At 43.3% G+C, this 18073-nt stretch overlaps 1 protein-coding gene across 4 annotated transcripts in view; it reads right to left on the bottom strand.

Moving 5' to 3' along the window:
* Positions 1–18073, bottom strand: part of CFAP61 (cilia and flagella associated protein 61) — a 307569-nt gene that overhangs the window by 146900 nt on the left and 142596 nt on the right. For all 4 annotated transcript variants that reach the window (XM_054541626.2, XM_054541627.2, XM_054541628.2 and 1 more), the window contains 2 exons: positions 16580–16786; positions 13473–13607 (listed from right to left, as the gene is read on the bottom strand). In XM_054541626.2, coding sequence (XP_054397601.2) covers positions 13473–13607; positions 16580–16786 — 342 coding nt within the window. The remainder of the gene's footprint in view (positions 1–13472; positions 13608–16579; positions 16787–18073) is intronic.

Below are 18073 nucleotides of genomic sequence, written 5' to 3'. Positions count from 1 at the left end.
CAAAATAATTATGAAACTAAGTCAAAAGCACCAAAGCTGCATGGGCTGAGTGTGTGTGGAGGCGTGTCTTTCAGAGGAGGGGCTCACAGGCCGCAGAGGCTTCTGGAGGGTCTGAGGGAAGAAGTGGCATTAGCTGCTTCCTCGTGGCCCACATGCCGCCTCTGTGTTCTGTGGAGTCAGGGCTCTGCTTAAATGATCCTGATCAGAGGAGTTCTACCTGTTCTGTTCCCACCCTCCCCTCCCGGGCTCTCCTCCTGATGGCACTTGCTGCCACCGGACACGGTGCTTCCTGGTATGTCTGTGTACTGTCTGCTGCCCCAACTAGAACGCAAGTGCTATGTGGCAGGGATGTGCCTACTTATGGCTGTCCCCACAGAGCACAGAGCTGGGCCCACCACATGATCAGCACGCAACAATACTGACTGAATGAATGACATCAATTAACTCTCCACCACCAAGCCTCCTAACCAGTGATGCAGAACAGGCCCTGCGCTTGCGGTTTCAACAGAAAAGCCTGTCCAGGCAGAAGCAGGGAGTGACCAACAAGGGGACTTCCCAGTGGCAGGTGGGGGTGGAGGATAGCAGGGGTTCCTCTCTCAGTTGAAAAGGAGGTACAAAAGCCATGGTGTTTATCAGGGTCATGGACAAAAAGCAGGACACCTAGAAACATGGTTTGGTGGGGGTAGAGAAACAGGCTCAGGGAGAGACAAACCCACCTGGCTTCTGGTGCAGTGACCTGGCTCTTGGTGAGGCAGGGGTGGGTCACAGAACTCCAGAATCTGGCTGTTACCTCCCACCGCACCAGGAAGTGACGACATGTAGACGTGCTTGGAATTGGAAGTGGAAGCACTTTCCCAGGGCCAAACTTGGATGGGGATTGTGTGTACTCTGTGTGTATGTATTTATGTATGCCTGGTGTGTGTGTGAGAGAGATGGCTGGAGGGAGAGAGGGACAGGGAGAGAGAGTCATGAGAAGCATCTGAGTCCGCAGGGGCCTGGAGATCCTTTTGGAATTTGGGCTCTGTGAGCTATGGCCGCCTTCCGCTCTTGAATGGGATGGTGGAAGCACTGAGCTGTTAGAAGTCACATGGTCTGAACGGGGCCTGCCAGCCTCAGTCCTACCAACACACGGTGACCAAAGACCCAGTGTGTGGGGATTGATGTTGTCTGCAAACAAATCAAAAGACTTGTGATATATAATTCTGTGGGACATTGTCAGCCCATCTTTGGGACCTGCTCAACTGTAATTTGTGACAGATAATACTCAAATCCATTTTTAAATCAACCATCAACTCCAGTTTCATGAAAAGTGCTGTCCCCACAGACCCGTGAAGGGCGGTGGGAGGGGTGGTTTGCATGAGAGAGGAGCTCTGCTAAGGTGACCGGAAAGTGCTGCCTAAGACCTGTTCCCCGGAAGCACAGCTCTTTTTGGTTAAATACATAAACTACCATAAAAACCACAATTACAGTGACTACCATGGTGATAATTTCAATGCACTGAATTATATGAAAAAAGAAAACAAACAAAACCTGGAACACAATTGAACAGCACAAGAAGTAGGAATGTGGCACAGTCTGTAATTTATGTTTATTGCCATGGGTTTCGACGGACCAAATGGCTCATGCCTGCCTGCACTGTAGCTGAGTCATGTTTGATATCTCAAAGTGGCAGTAAAAAAAACCTTTATGGCTCCCATGCTATTTTCATACCTTATTTATTCTGTTTTTTCCCATTTTTAAGTCATCTTTTGTATTTTCTTCTTGCTTATTAAGTTGGTTACTACGGAGATCATGACATCAGTCATCTTGACTAAGCTTAATGGTCTTGAGGCAACATTCAGACCGAAAGTTTTGATACTTAAAGTGGTTCAACCCTGAAGAACGAGAGCAGATTGAGAACTGAGGACTGTGGGCTTCAAGCTGCTTCTCTAATGGAACACAGAGGTGGAAGGCGGCCCATGCCCACTCGGCCAAGTCCGCGTGGGGCAGCCCTTCGGGAGGACCGCGCCCCCGGCTAACCAGGTACTGCACTTTCCAAGGCCCATTTAATCCTCTGCTCTGATGAACTCAAATGCCATTTTCCCTCTGGATTTGATGAGTGTGCAAATAAAGATAACCAAACTCAAATTGCTTTAGGAAAATTACTAAACTGTGGAAGGCTTTTAATCCATCTCAGTTTAATTTGAATGTAAAACCTCTCTAGGTTTTCGGTTGTTTTTCCTGATCTTTCACATCTTCCAGGAAGGCATAACCCATTTTTTAAATTGTTTATTTTTTGTAGAGATAGGGGTCTCACTGTGTTACCCAGGTTGGTCTCAAACTGCTGGCTTCAAGTGATCCTCCTATTTCAGCCTCCCAAAGTGTTGGGATGACAGGTATGAGCCACTGTGCCTGGCCCATATCCCATTTGTAAAACTAGAATTTATTAACGGGATATAACAAGTGAAAGTTTTAATAAAAAGCCCCGAAAGTTAGGCTTATGACACTGTACTTTATTCTATATGCATCTACTGACCTCCAATCACTTCATAATGAATGGAATCACATTTTTATAATTGTTCCATGAGCCAGAGGGAGTTGGCCAGCCCCAGAGGGGCATTCGTGGTCTGTGTTTCATGTGTCTGTCACCGCTGTCATCCTAGTGGGGTGTTGTTTTTGTACTAGCAGATGTGTTTCATTTCTGTCAATCCCTGCTGACTCATGACCCCTCCTGATGCTGCAGGCAACAGCCAGGGGACACCAGGCCTTTGGGCAGACCCAGCCCCAGAGAACAAATGCGTCAATTCTGTGCTGTTTTGTTTCCAGGCAGATAACGGGTTGCAAGAAGGTTTTTTGAGTCTGAAAAGCCTGACTGTTACGCATCAAAAGTCAAAGTTGATGCTTCCAATGACAGATGCAGAAGAACACATGGAGACAGCGAGCCCACTTGTCTGAGGACCAGGAGGAGGAAAGCCAGAGGGGAAGAAGGAGAAATCAGTGCAGCACAGCCCTCTCCTTCCTCTGGCTAAGGCCAGGAAAGCGGAAGGAAGGGGGCAGGAGCCCCACAAAGATTTTGGAGAATACAAGAAGGAGACTGCCTCACGAGGGGGACTCTACTGCCACCTTGTCCTGGGAAGAGTCCAGTGGAGACGGCTGAGGGAATGAGGGAACTTCCCAGACAAGGAAGGAAATGAGGCAGCAATGAGCTTCTGAAAGCCCAAAGCGAGGAAAGCAGGAGAGGAAGAGAGCACCTGGCTCCAGGGAACAAAAGGCCACACTCAGACTGGCCTCAAGGCTGTGAGGATGGGATTCTTCTGCAGAAAGCAGTGAGGGCTGCAGGGGCCTGGATGCCAGGACAAGGGGTGACTTTGCCTGAGGACAAAAGCTGATGTTCTGAACTCAGGATTCCTGTGAGGACAGGTACTACCCAAGCAGCAGGTACCTCCCCTCCCAGCCTCCTCCCCGCCCGCCACGATGCCATGACATTCCATGTCCATGAGCTCCTGAGAACTTGGATGTCTTTCCTACCCACCTAAAAACATGAAAGAAGAAAAGCTCCCAAATGGATTCAATGTAAACATTAAATGATTAAATTTACCCAGAATTGATGGAGGTTACTTTTACTCCCATCAGGTGGAATAAAGGTTCAAAGCAGAGACTCAGCTCAGTTAGACAAAAATAGGAAAATAAAAGATGTATCCTTTTGCATACCTGGTTACTTGTCTTAAAAATCTGTATCTGACATAAAAAACAGGGTTTGCTTTATATCTCTGTACTCTGTGTGTTGCTTAGATAAAGCAACATATTGCTAAGAGAAACCATCTTTTTCAATTCAGGAATCACAAGTTTTCATTTTCAAATTCTAAAACTTTATGCTTTTTGATTAAAGAGATAGTAACTTTATCTTTGACTGAGCAATACCATTTCCAGGAATTTGTTCAAAGGAAATCAAAACAAATGTGCTGAAAAATAATAACGGCAGACATGGTAGCATTGTTCATTGTGATAAAAATTGGGATAAAAACTTAACCAACATGAGGGAATTGGCCTACACACAGCAATGGTGAATCGTAGGCTCTGACATCACACTGTTTAGTCCCCAAACCGCGACTTAGCAGCTGTGTGGCCTCGGCATGAAGAAAATAGATGCTACATTCCAAAGGAGCCCCCTTAAAAAAATGCCAAAGTCAGTGGCAAGCACCAATTAAATGCCTTTTAACTCCTAACTCATAATGAAGACATGAAAGGGTTAGATGAGTACATGCAAAAGGGGCTTTTTTGAAGATTTCTTCCAGGAGAACTGTTGACGTGCTGTGAGTCCCATGCCCCCCACCCCAAAGAGGACAGATGGAGGGGGTGCCTTGTCTTTTGCTTTAAGTCACAGAAAGGGTTTGGGAGCCCTTCAAGAGCTTCATGTGCGTCCCCTAGACACAGTGGATGGATGTGCTGGGTGAGCTGAAGGGCAGGTGGCCTGCACGGGCAGAACCTGCTGACCCACAGAAGCAAGAGCTCTTCTTGCAGGTCCTTCCTATAGGGCACCTCCAGTGGCAAATGAGACTCAGTGTCAAAGCTAGAGGATGGCATCTCCTGCATCATGGGAATGCTGATGAGAGGTCCCTAGAGACAGGAATGCCCTAGGAAACTGCAAACACACACTAAGGGAAGAGGAGTCCAGCCCACAGAGTAGGGGCCATCTTACGACATCAGTGACCAAGTTCAGACTTGCCTCCTCCTCCAACTGTTCCTCCCTGCCCTGACCCCAATTTCAGAAGGACTAGAAATACAACTCAATAATAAGAAGACACTAATAGGCTAAAGAAAGAGAAAACACTAAATACTGAAAAGCTATATAAATGCTAAGTGGAAGGGGCATGAGAGTTAGGAAGAGACAAGAGGCCCTCCCCATCCTGCCTTCTCCAGCCACAGGCTTCCTATGTGCTGCAGGCTTCAGCAGCGGGTCAGGGGAGTCTAACCCTTGGAGGAAAATTGAATTTTGATTATTACATAAAATGAAATTGGACATTTTACGGAATTAAGATCATATATTGTGATTGGAAGTGACCCATACAGCTTTAATGACCTAGAATTGACCAGAAGGTCCCAGAACTTGCTCACTTTCCATCCGGGTGCAGGAGAAAACTCAGCCACATAGAACATATTTACAGGACGATGAGATATAGAACTCAAGTGGCTTTGTGACTTCACACAAGTCCTGCTGGCTTAACGCTCATTTGCATTACCAAACCTCTATTAACCTTAGTTTTCCCCACTGCAAAAAGGAGACGATGACTCTGAAACATCTGTGAGAATGAAAGGAGATCATCCGGGACAGGATGTAATGCAGGGCCTGGCAGGAGGAAAGGACTCACTGAGCGGCGGGGCTTGCAGCTTAACAGAAAAGTGTGTGGCCACGAAAATCACACTTTACAATACTTAGTAACAAGTAAATATAGTCATAACATATTAAGTGAAGAGGCATGTTTCAAACACTATAACCCCATATCTAATAGCATATATGTAGTCTTTTTCACAGAAAATAATCCAGAAGTTGAAACCCCAGAATATTAACAAAGGTAATCAAAAGATAGGAGGAGTGAAGGTTTTACTGATTTTCTCTATTGTTTTTTCCTAAAATTTCTACCAAAAACATATATTGCTTTTGTAATAACGTATTTATTTTTAATCAAGGGGAAAAGATGTCACTTCTCTAGTCAGTATCTGCAGCTCTAATTGTCCTCTTTGTCATTTTATACCCCCAGCTACTTTAAAATACACAAAGCAAAGCCTCACGTTGGAGCTGCCATTCCTTTCTTCCCTGAAGGCAGACTCTGAAGAAGCCACTTAGCTGCGAAGGCCAGTTTCTGCCCGGGAGCTCAGCTCCACCCGGAGCCTTGCTAGGCTGCAGGCTTCCAGAGCTCTGCGGCAGGCAGCTGATGCGTCCGGAGGCACTTCTGGACCTCTGTGGCATTCATTACCCTGGCTCTGCAGGGAAGAGAATGCATTTTTTTTCCCTCCTACTGGGTTGTGGCAAGAACCCGATCAGCATCCAGGAAATCCTTAGAATTTTTTCTTTTCTGTTGGAAGCAGTGGCAGCTCTTTTTAAGAGCAATAATATTACTAAAGGTGGATCAAACAAAGAACCTGCTGGTGGCTTTAAAAAAACAGAAAGTCCCCCATTTTCCTCCTGCATCTGGATGGGCATCTTGTTTGCTACTTGAGCTCTCTTAGATGTCCACACAGGACCACAAGAGGCTGCTGAGTTAGAGAGGGTGAAGCAGGAAAGCTAACAGAGGTTTTATTTTAGAAAAATCTCTGCTTTCAAAAGAACTGAAACAGTATTAGCAGTGTAGTCTCAAATGTGTGTATGAAGCTCTCTCGGAGTGCTGGAAACTCTACTTCTGAAACTGAAAGAACCGTTGAGACACTGCCCTTCAATGGCCTTGATTTGACCAGCACTTCATCAATTATTAGCCAGAATGCCAAATCTGATCTAAGAATGAAAGAATGCAAAATAATGCAGTCACTTTGGAAAATAGTTTGGCAGTTCCTCAAAATATTAAACATAGAGTTACCATGTGACCCAGCAGTCCCACTTGTAGGTATAGACACTGCCCCCCAAATGAAAACATATATATATATGGTGTATATATATATATACCCAAAAACCTGTGTGCAAATTTTCATAGCAACATTTCCATCATAGCCAAATAGTGGAAATAACTCAAATGTCATCAACTCATGCATGAAAAAATAAAATATAGTATTATCCACACAATAGGATAGTCAACAATAAAAAAGAGATAAAGTACAGATACACACGCTACAACGTGGATGAAACACGCTAAGAAGCCAGTCACAAAATACCGCATAGTATATGTTGCAATTGTATGAATTGTCCAGAGTAGGTAAGTTCATAGAGAGATAAAGTAGATTACTCGTTGTCTAGGACTGAGAGGAGAGGGCTGGGAAAGAGAGGAAGTGACTGCCAATGGGCACAGGTTCCTTTTGCAGGTGATGAAAATGTTCTAAAATTAGGTAGTGGTGATGGTTGTTCAACTCTGTGAATATACTAAAAACCTTTGAATTGTATGGTTTAAGTGGGTGAATTGTATGGTGTATATGTATGATTTATATCGCAATGTGAAGCTGTTAAAGACATGGCTGGGGGAAGAGAGAGACCATCCTATAAATATCTGTCCTAGAAAATGAGGATAAGATGTAGCATCGATTCCTGACAACACTAAGATGTTAAGAAGTTACTCTTCCCAGTTTCTTCTCTATCATATCCTTACAGCTTCATCTTGACACCTGACCACTGCCCAGTTACTCAACAATTTCCACAGCTTGTTGATCATGCCACTAATTCACATCCTGTCTCTTCCCTCCACCCATCCCCCACCCCAAAAAATAAACCTGTAGTTATTCATCTGATGGCCACTTACTTGGGTTCTGAAACCACATCCAACATGGAACTGAATCTTGGGAAATGTATAATGTAGCCTCCATATGGGATCATAACTTTTTTCTTCCTTTCCCAGCAGCTGCCACCATAATTTTGTAACAACAAAGGTTTTTTTGTAACAACAAAAATTACAAAGGTTTGTAACAACAAACCCATACAGCAGACAGCTAACTGCAGACAGCCTGAATCAGCGGGTGTTCAAAACCTGCCAGCACACCAACCTGGACCCATGTCTGCTCCTTCCTAGCCCAGGTCAGACAGCGTCAGGCTGGTACCAGATCAAACCCAAGAGTGGATGATTCAGCCAAGAGGAAAATTCAAACTGCACTGGGAGAAATCCAATCGTCTGTGGGTCACCTTTTGGTTAAGTACCTGGTGCCAAGGACTTGTGAGGTTCAACAAGATCTGTATCGAGCCATATTCCTTTTCTGTAGTTTGGTTTTCCTATAATGAGTCATATTAGTACTTCAGCCTTTTAGGTAGGAAAGTATATCTGTAGTAGTTAAAGATAGGAGTTTTGGCAACCAACTGCCTGGGTTTGAAACTCTGTCAATTAATTTGCCTTTGGACAAGTTATTTACCTGCCCTCCTGGCAAGCCTGTTTGCTTTAGGTACACTGAGGATGGTAATCGCAGTAACTGTTTACATGTGCTGATGAGAGGACTAGATGAGAAACTCCATGGGAAGTCTTTAAGCGAGAGCTCAAGAAGTAATAGTAATGCAACAGTAGTTGTTTTTATTACCTTGTAACCTTTCTAAGAGCGAAAAATTAGGACAGTAATGAGAATAAACACTGGTTTATAAGTCCTTCTGGTGAATATTTATATACTGTTCATATAATATACACTTATATAATATATAACATATTATATTAAACTAGATAATGTTCAGAGAATTGGAAAGAAATGGCCATAGAACTTGTATTGTAGAAAGAAAAAAGCCCATAAAGGAACTTATGTAAATGATCCCAAGAATCTGAGAGAAAAGAGTTCACTATAAGTAGAAGGAAATGCACTTCCCATAGATAGTGTAAACACATAGGAACTGGCTGGCAAGTGGCTTGAAGAAGCAAACTGGACTCATGGTGATGATTTAAAGTGGGTTAATTTCATTTCAAGAAAATATGCCTCCCATCGTCACATTAATAATGATTACAGCATATATGATGCCGAAAAAATACAGGTCTGCCTTTTTAGAAACCTCTATCAAGGTGATGGCCAAAGAGCTAAAAACACACCACACACCCTGACCACAAATATAACCAAGGGAAGTCTAACCACTGGCGGTGAAAGTTACCAAGTTTAAGGAAGGGGCTGGGAAACAATAAAGCTGGGGAAAATCTAGCAGGTGCTGGGAGAATAATGCAATTTCCTAGGGCAGCAGATGCACAAGTGAAACAGTATCCAGTAACAGTCCATCAGATGGTAATTATAGCTGGACTGGGAAGAACAGCCAGATGAAAAGGGGCAATTCAAAGGGTAACTGAATGCCAGTGAGTGACATCTTCCTGAGAGATCACATACCAGGAAAAAGCAGGGCCATCACTTAGCTCTGAGGGGGAGGGGTTCCATAAACCGTCATTTTTCTTTGTAGAAGGACAAAGAGAAAATGTGGAGAAATGAATGCACAGAATCCAAATGGAGGCCTCCAAAGAATTCATTAGTTGAGATTTAATCAGACCATCATTAATAAGCAACCAGAAAAAAACAAGATCACTCTGAAAGTATGATTGCTCAGGAAGGATGAAGGGTTGATTTAGTTCTGAAAATTTCTGAGAGAGGTGAGTTCACGCTACAATTCTATGAACACTATAAACCAAGATGAAGAGCTGAAGTGACTGAAGTGGATGATGGGGAGCATCTATTGATATTGAGGCAATGGGAGGGGCTCTTTAAGTTCAAAGCAGGTTTTCTGGAGTGTAATATGACAAATAACAGTTGTTTAAACTCCCATTCCTGGAAAGGAAGCAATGCCTTTTTTTCAAACACATTCCCTCTCCAGGAATTCTGCAGAAATAGGTCTGAGCCCAGTGTGGCTATTTCTCCTGAGTTTGGGCTCTTGTCACCTGGGAGGCCAGTACAAGCCCTCATCTACCCCTATTTAATGGTGAAACTAGGCTGGAAGCTCCATGCAGGCATGGATAGTGACACAGTCATATCTGAATCCCTGTAAAAGGCAGAAAGGAAAGAAAACAGGCTTGTATATAGACCCATCCTCAAAGTATGTGTAGGGCAGCTTGTTCGGCTGTCTTTAATCAATATAACTGCTAAACTAATTCAGCCCAATTTTGAGTGTTTTCCTGATCATAATACTCATTCAGGATAAATACTTGAGGGGATGGATGGATACCCCATTTTACATGATGCGATTATTACTCATTGCATGCCTGTATCAAGATATCTCATGTACCCTATAAACATCGATACCTACTGTGTTCCAGCAAAAACTAAAAATTAAAGAAATAATTTTGTAAAAAATAATAATTCTTATGCAGGCAGGCCCTGATGAGTCATCTAATAAAAACTTCCATGAGAGTAACTCTCATAATGTAAAAGCACAGGCCAAGATGGCTCATTCAAGCTAAGAAAAGAATCTTCCAGGTCTATGATGTCAATTACGATCTTGGTCAGGAAACATCCCTCTCTCTTACCCATGCATTCACACTGGTTGACTGTGGAGACATTACTATGAATCTTTGAGGCCTCATTCTGAAATGTGTGATGAAAATCATTTATGTTTTCTAGGCTCTTTTTTATGACCTGCTGTGGGGTAGGCTGTCAATTAATAGAAACGACGGGGAAGGTGTTGTGGCCGGGACACTGATTGTCCAAACCAGGCAGGAATTAGGAGGGCCTTGGGGTGGGAGCGAGGGCATATTTCCCTGCCATGCAGTGATGAATTTCAATCACTGCTTCCTTGTGCCAGATTCAAATTGGCAACCTACCGAGATGAAATGCTTTCTATCCCATTACTCATGCCTGGAGTGATCTGTTCCCTTGAAGATTGGCTTCCTAGGTGAAAGCTAGGGACTGGATGGTCACTCTGAGATGCTTTAAATAGGATAAAGGTATGAAAGATGAGTGGCCGGCAAGAGAAATGATATGGACATGGTGAGGGAACTGAGGGTCTCATATAAAGCTCGATGCACTGGGAGGGGTTGGGGAGGGGGCGGTGGGAGATGTGAAACCTAAAGGGAAAATTCATTCATTTGGTAATGACAGTTGCTCAGCCTTGCACAGTTTGCTACTGCAATGCTGTTGCTCTACTAAGAAAACAATGTCTTGAGGGCTATACTGAGATTCCTCCTAAAAATATTCTACTTGGCTCAACTTGTGTCAGATAATCACTCTAAAACATTAAAACTGTCTAAAATGTTAAAAAGAGAAAAATAATTTTAATAATATAATTTAGCATTTTAACTTTTTAATACCGAGGCCTATTCCATGTGGATTATGGTCTCGATAAATAATCCTGTGATTAAACTTTTAATATGTCTAAAATTTTTTACTGAATCTTGTTTACTAAATCTAAATCTCCATTACAATTTTCTGAAGCTTGAGTACAATGAGTAGCAATAAAAGTGCTTCTTAAACAGTCAGAATTCACCTGTGAAATAAGCACAATAGCACGAGCAGCAGGTAACAGGCATCTGTGTTAGAATCTTCCCACCCATCTGCTAAGTGGCTGTCTTCCTGGACCCTGGGTTTGAACAATCCATCTCGGCTTTGTGCTGAAATACACCAGGGCTCAGGGGTGAGGGGCACAGCATACTGAGATAAACATGGAAAAGGTTACTCAATGTAAGCAATGGTTTCGGATCATACCAACCTGGGAAGCAGTAATGAGATAATTTTAAATGAAATAAAATGTTCTCTCTGGCTTTCTCCCCACCTAGAGCTCTAGCTCACCTCAAAGTCACCTAACTGAAAATTCTCGCAGTAGGGTGGGAGGGAGGGGGCAGGTGTGGAAGTGCTTCATATTCATCAAAACGATGCTTTCTGATATTCATGCAGCAGCTCTGGACTCCTGCCTCCAGCTCCAGCCAGGCCACCCATGCTGCCAGAGGGCTGGCTGAAGGTGCAGGAGCCGTGGGCTGCCACTGAAGTATAAGTGTCAGCACTGACTGCAGAAGGTCAGCATCTCTCATCCTGACCCTGATCTGATGCAGAAGCTGCAAGGTTGTACGCCTGGCACATCCATGTACTTCTATGCCCAGCGCCTTCTCCAGAGATCAGTTTGCCTCTGTGGAAACTGTATTTCAGTGGTGGAGACAGCATGTAGCCACTGTCTCTGACCCCAAGACACTGTCTTTGCCCCAAACTTCTGGGTGTCGGCTCCCTTTCCAAAGCAGTCTGTTCCCAGGATCTTCACATGCAAACAGACCACATGGTGGCCCATCCCAAAGGTCTTCTAGGTGGGCTAGGCACATCTCATCTCTAGTGCTGTGGACCCTGCTACTTAGGAATATGCCTGTGACCTTCAGATAAAATGATACGAGTCTGGAGTTTGCTTCAAAATGATATAGGAGAAAGGGGAAGTGGTGGGGGCACAGATGATCCAAAATTAGCTAAAGACTTGCAAATCATTGCAGCTGGGTGCTGAGTGCATGGGCACTCCAGTGCCACTCAATCTGTGATCTGGAACAGGTGCCCATGTGCAAACTATTACAAGTCTATGAAGATATGAGTAAGAGATACCGAGAGAAGCATTCAGAAGCTTTTATAGCAAACCAACAGAGTAATGCTATGTGTGTTAAATCTAATAATAAAAGAATTTTGTCTGTTTTTGCTTTTTAATCTTGTTTTCCCAGGAATTCACTTTTTACAAAACTATCAGTCTACAACTAATTACACGTTAATTAAAAAAAAGGACAGATAGATTGAGAAGTCCTGCTTTATATGATCAGTCTCTACTCACATATAAATTTACAATGATATAAATTTTTTGTTATTTTACAAATATAAAGATGAATGTAAGATACAAAGCTGCCTCTGAGTTGGTCTGATGGAGGTGCCCTCCCCATCCCTCAGTGCACCCGCAAAGCTGCCTCTGAGTTGGTCTGATGGAGGTGCCCCCCCATCCCTCAGTGCACGCGCAAGTAAGACAGGCTCTGGGTTGGGTGATGTCTTTCCTGCAGTGCTGAGCCTGTTGCGAGATGTCTATTTCAGCATCATCTCCAGCTCTGAGGGGCAGCTCCTTGGGTAAGTGTTTGGAGAGTTTAAACTTACACTTTCCTTTTTTCCTCTCTCACAAAGGACAAACGTTAGCCCACTGAGGAATTTTTTTTTTTTTTTTTTGGTTACTTAAGTGGAAGAGTATACAAACACTACAAGCCCATATCAGTCAACATGAGAAAATTATGTTTTCCAAATTAAGTTATTGAAAAAACTGTGTGTATGTATACAGATACATTTACATTTACAAATAATATCTAGGTTTGATTTCAGTCCTTTTTTCCTGTTCTCCCAATAAAAGTGGCCTCTGGCCCTTCATTTTAAGGTCAGAAACTCCTGTTGCCCCAGGACAGCTCATATGCTTCTGTTAATCATCTTGATTCCCCTGGAGGAGGGAGTTAAACAAACCAGCTTAGGACCCGGGGCCCAAACATCTCGAATGCAGCCAGCTCTGTTTTCTCTGTCAGCTTTGTCCTAACAGCGAATGACCACTTAATGCCTTGAAAGCAAAACATCATTGAAAGGGGGAATCTGCTTTTGAGGACAGGGAAAGAAAATGAAAATATGCTGGAGGATGACTCTAGGCCTTTTGTCCTGGGACACAGCAGCCTGAGAGGTATCTTCACGGGATGACTCTGCAGGGTCCTGTGGCTACGGCTTTAGGCTTCCCGGGAAATAACAACTTGAGGGAAAGGGCTGCAGGGGAGCCTTCGCAGGGCTCCGCCTGTAAGGGTATGAGCACCAGGTTCCCTGTAATTAAGAAGCAGCCTGCTCCTGTGAAGACAGCACTGCCACCCCATCTGCCAGGCCCGCGGGAGCTGGCACCGCGCCGCCCTGCCTGCCGCCCTGCTACCCACCGGATCCTTGGAGACCGCCTTTGATGGAGCGTTTATGCCAAGCTTTTCCAGAGGATAGACAATCTGTCGTCGTGGTCGCACGGGAACCAAGTAATGAAGGGCAGATGTCAGGGAGTGGGCGTAGGGGTTCTGGAACTGAAAGACAGCAATCTATATTTTAGGGGAGAGAATGTCAGAGAGGCTCAGCACAGATGTCTGCGTACAGCTTTACAAATACAAAACTCTTAACTCGGCCAAGTCAGAGAGGAAAAAAAAATCAGCAAATAAACAAACATACTCTTCGAGCAGAGGAATGAATTGTAGATAATGCCTGACACTAATGAAGATAATTATGAGAGTAATTACATTACTATCTCTGTGGGAATGACAGATAAACAAGTGGTTTGGTTTATGGGATTTTTCAGTACAAGTATTTTCCCCGGGAGGATATTCTTCTCCATAGTGATCATGCATCAGCTTGATCTGACCCCATTAAGCTGTGTTATCTGCATCCTGTTAACCTTTGTATGTTTGGCACAAGCTGCTTTAAGAAGATACATAGATAAAAATGTCATCCAAGGGGTAACTTAGCAGGGATGTGAAAATCCTCCTGTTTGTAAAAGTCACTCACAGTGACTTCAACCAGACCGTTGTTAAACAACAACAACAATAACAACAACAAAAAACTGTTTTAGAACAAAAAGATAAAACTAGGAAGTGGGGGTGGGTGTGGGAGAAGCAGATCACATTATTTACATCTAGACTAATACTAAATTATGAGTTAGATTTATACTTATTGAAATGAACTATGATAAATCATGTCTTAGGGGAATGCTTTAAATATTGATTTTACCCAGTTTTAAAAACTTAGCAGAGAAAACCAAACACGGTGATCTTTATTTCTGTCGCATTTATGAAATCTTAGGGGTTTTGGTGAAATGAACTAAGGACATTGTACCATTTAAATCTGAAGAGTTAGACTGTAAAATCAAAACTTTTAATGATACATTTATTGAATTTAGACTGGAAAGCAAAGAAAGAAAAACAACTGTAGATGCATTTTAATAAATAGATGGTTTACATATGACTTTTTTGCAGTTCTAAAAATGGCCCCTGGCACTTCTAAGAGCTTCTAAAATGGTTTTCTAAAATCCTTCACCACTGAACTTCACACCCTGACTTTGCAAACTGAAAAACAGAACCCCCTAGCCAGCACCCTGTTTTTATGCCTGGAAGAGCTCTTAATACATGCTCTGACCAGAGGGATACAGAGAAAACCATCCCCATAATGTGAGCCAAAAAGCTCAACTTTACTGTAGTCACCTGGGGATTTATAGCAGAATTTGGGAATTCTTACCCAAATTATTTGGAACTGCTTCATACACTTGTTTTAAATGAATATGTGAAATCAACTGGAAGGACAGACTGAGAAGAAATCTATTTCCAAGCATGTTTTTAGAGGCTATATACGACAGTGTGGAACATATTCCTAATTTCATACTATTGAGGTAAATGTATAAACATTTAATGAAATGCCCAAGGTATTATTTTTATTATGGATGCAAATGGACTTTCTCTAACCCAGAACATCCAGGAAACTTCATAAATAAAAACAGGAATTTAATATCACATCCTGAAGGTCACAAAACTGGCATTTGGCCAAGTGCAAAGTAAAAGAAAACTGTGCAGGACCAGGATTTTCCAGCAGAACTGTTACCTTCCCATCTCAGTGAGTTCAAAGCTGGGCCATTTCATTGCCACGGTGCTGCATTTTGATAGGAAAAAAAAAAAAGCAAAACTAGAGCAGAGTCTACATCTCACTCAAAACCTTTTCTGTTTTTCTTCTTTTTTCCCCATTCCCTCTGGACTTCTCCAAAAGGTTTTTGTTAAATAAAATATACTGGCAAAATTATTGTTATATGTATATGTACTAACACACTTTAGATTGTTTAATAAATAGACATATTAATAATAAGGCATTTTAAGATCCCTTAGCTCCCTTGTGCTGATGAGACAATGTCAAAGACTCTAGGCAGAACATGGGAAAGTTTGAGTTCATGAGTGGAATCTTACGGGACAACTTCTACCTGTTCTAGTGGTTGAATCCCTTCACCCCCAAGTCTACATCAAGTTGAGGACCAATGTTGTCAGTGACTGAGAGACCAATTTGCAGGAAAAAAACCCTTGGGAATCTATCTTGAATAGGCCTTTGCCTGTGGAACAACCAGACACCTTATATGAGTGTGTGAGTGTGTGCGCGTGGGGGAAGGGGGTGAGTATATGTGTGAATGCATGAGTGTGTGTGAGAGTGTGGTATATGTGCATGAATGCATGAGAGTGTGTGGGGTGTCTGTGTGTGTGTGTGTGCGTGTGTGTTTGTGACTCTTCTAGGCAATGAGGATACAGCTTTGAACAAGACAGAAAAGAGCACGGCTGCGTTCATGGTAAAATAGATAACTTCAGTTGGTGGTGAGTGCTATGAGGAACACTAAAGTGGGATGGGAGGTATGCAAGTAAGATGGAGGGCTTGCTATCTGTGCATGCACATACACACCATGTATACACATCAGATTTGCGTCTATTACCACAGTATTACTCCATGCAAGTGTGGCAAGTGTTACATGGGGTTACATCGGCATCAGGTATCTCCGCACTTTCTCTCCATCACCTAGTGGGGGTGTGTATAGTGCTTATTTGGAATGCTGGGATAGCACGCCAGTCTTCTAAAATAGAATTAATTTATTCTATGGATTCATCACTGAAATGTTCTTTGCTTGAAGGAACAGAATAGGATCATGTTGGCATTGCACTCGTGTATCATAAGAAATTATTAGATCTTCATGCTCTTAGAGCATTTTTGCATGGTTTTCAGTCTCTGTTTTGTCAATATAGAAAAGCCAACATACTGTACTACCAATTATATTAGTTGTGATTGTGTCAGAAATTCGAAGCCTACAGAATGTCACTGTAGTTTATGAAAAAGGCCAAACTAAATATGGCCATTGGAAATTCAGACCCATGTTATCATCAAAACCCATCATGAGAGGAATGAATAAAATGTGGCGCACATCACCAACAACACTGTGAACGTTGACCTGCTGGGAAAGTGAATTGCACCATTCTCTTACCTTGCCTTCTCTGGATTTTGGGTAAACAGGGTAGTAGAGACAGGATTTAAAGCCTAAACGCAGGATCTCCTTCAGAAAGAACTTGGTGTAGTGCCGGAAAATGGGGTTGAGGGCAAAGTGATGCATGTGCCCGTGTTCTTCGCGCTGGTGGTGACTGAAGTAGATGAAATCTTCAATGTTGTAATGGGACCGTACGTACTCAATGTCCTACAGAAGAGACAGAAGGGATGGTATCTACAAGCATTTTAAACAAACAGCATGCATTTTGTGATAAATATCTTTTAAAAATTACTTTAGGTATGACAGTAAGAAATGTATTTTTCTCTTCCACATTTGCCGCCTCATCTTCATGGTAAATTCTTTAAATTAGAAATTACGTTTCCTGAACGCTAGCTGTTCTGATGGATTGTCTTTGGGGGATGGCAGCACAGCTTGCAATGTGCTCCTCCCATACCCATGGCTGCTGTCAACTCAGAGAGCCCCGAGTCTGTGCCATTGGCCAAGTGGCAGGACAGCAGCTCTGTGACACTGCCAGGCGATGTGAGCACAAGCCAGTCAGCACAAGAGACGGAGCCCGTGGGAAATTCAGGAGTCGAGCAAACAGAGCCACTGGTGTTCTCTGATGCATTACTATTCACCTGTTAGTGTGGAAATGTGTCATCCCCAAATCACATACTTTGTTTTGTTTTGTTTCGTTTGAGACAGAGTATCACTCTGTCACCCAGGCTGGAGTGCACTGGTGCGATCTTCGCTCACTGCAACCTTCACCTCCTGGGTTCAAGAGATCCTCCCACTTCAGCCTCCCAAGTAGCTGGGATTTCAGGCGCCCACCATCACGCCTGGCTAATATTTTTGTAGTTTTAATAGAGATAGGGTTTCACCATGCTGGCCAGGCAGGTCTTGAACTCCTGGCCTCAAGTGATCTGCCTGTCTCGGCCTCCCAAAGTGCTGGAATTACAGGTGTGAGCCACCATGCCTGGCCCCAAGTCATACATTTTGATTACATGTATGGCTGGCTGGCCTGCTATAAAACTGCATAATCGGGCCTTATCCCTGTGCACTTCTTAAACCTTCTATCCCCCTTGATGTGTAATATTTTTATAGAGGAAGGTAATTTAAAGGACTGATGAGTGTCTTCCCATGTAAAGGAAATATCAGGCACACTGCTCTTGTTTCCACAGGCCCGGTTCTGGTCTCCCCCTCTGTCGCCACACTGCACTGGGATCCCAGGTCTCCATGCTAACTGTGCCCTGGGCCAGCCTGTCCTGTGTCACCTCCCAGCAGTGCAAGCTGTCAGGAGCGTGGGGGGAGGGGAGCACTCCAAGGTGAGTGTGACTCTGATGACAGCAGCAGTAAATGCACCCAAAATGCAGGAAAAATCAAATCATATGCAGGTTGCACAACACCAACTTATATTTCTCCTTGTTTTTCACAGTAAAATTGTTTTAAAAGCCTACTTTCAAGAACAGAAATTGGAGAATGCAAGGCCCCTGA

The sequence above is a fragment of the Pongo abelii genome, chromosome 21 (assembly GCF_028885655.2).
Source record: "Pongo abelii isolate AG06213 chromosome 21, NHGRI_mPonAbe1-v2.0_pri, whole genome shotgun sequence".
Classification (NCBI taxonomy): Eukaryota; Metazoa; Chordata; class Mammalia; order Primates; family Hominidae; genus Pongo; species Pongo abelii.
Note: the sequence above shows the minus strand (reverse complement) of the source record. Positions and strands in the feature narration are given on the sequence as shown.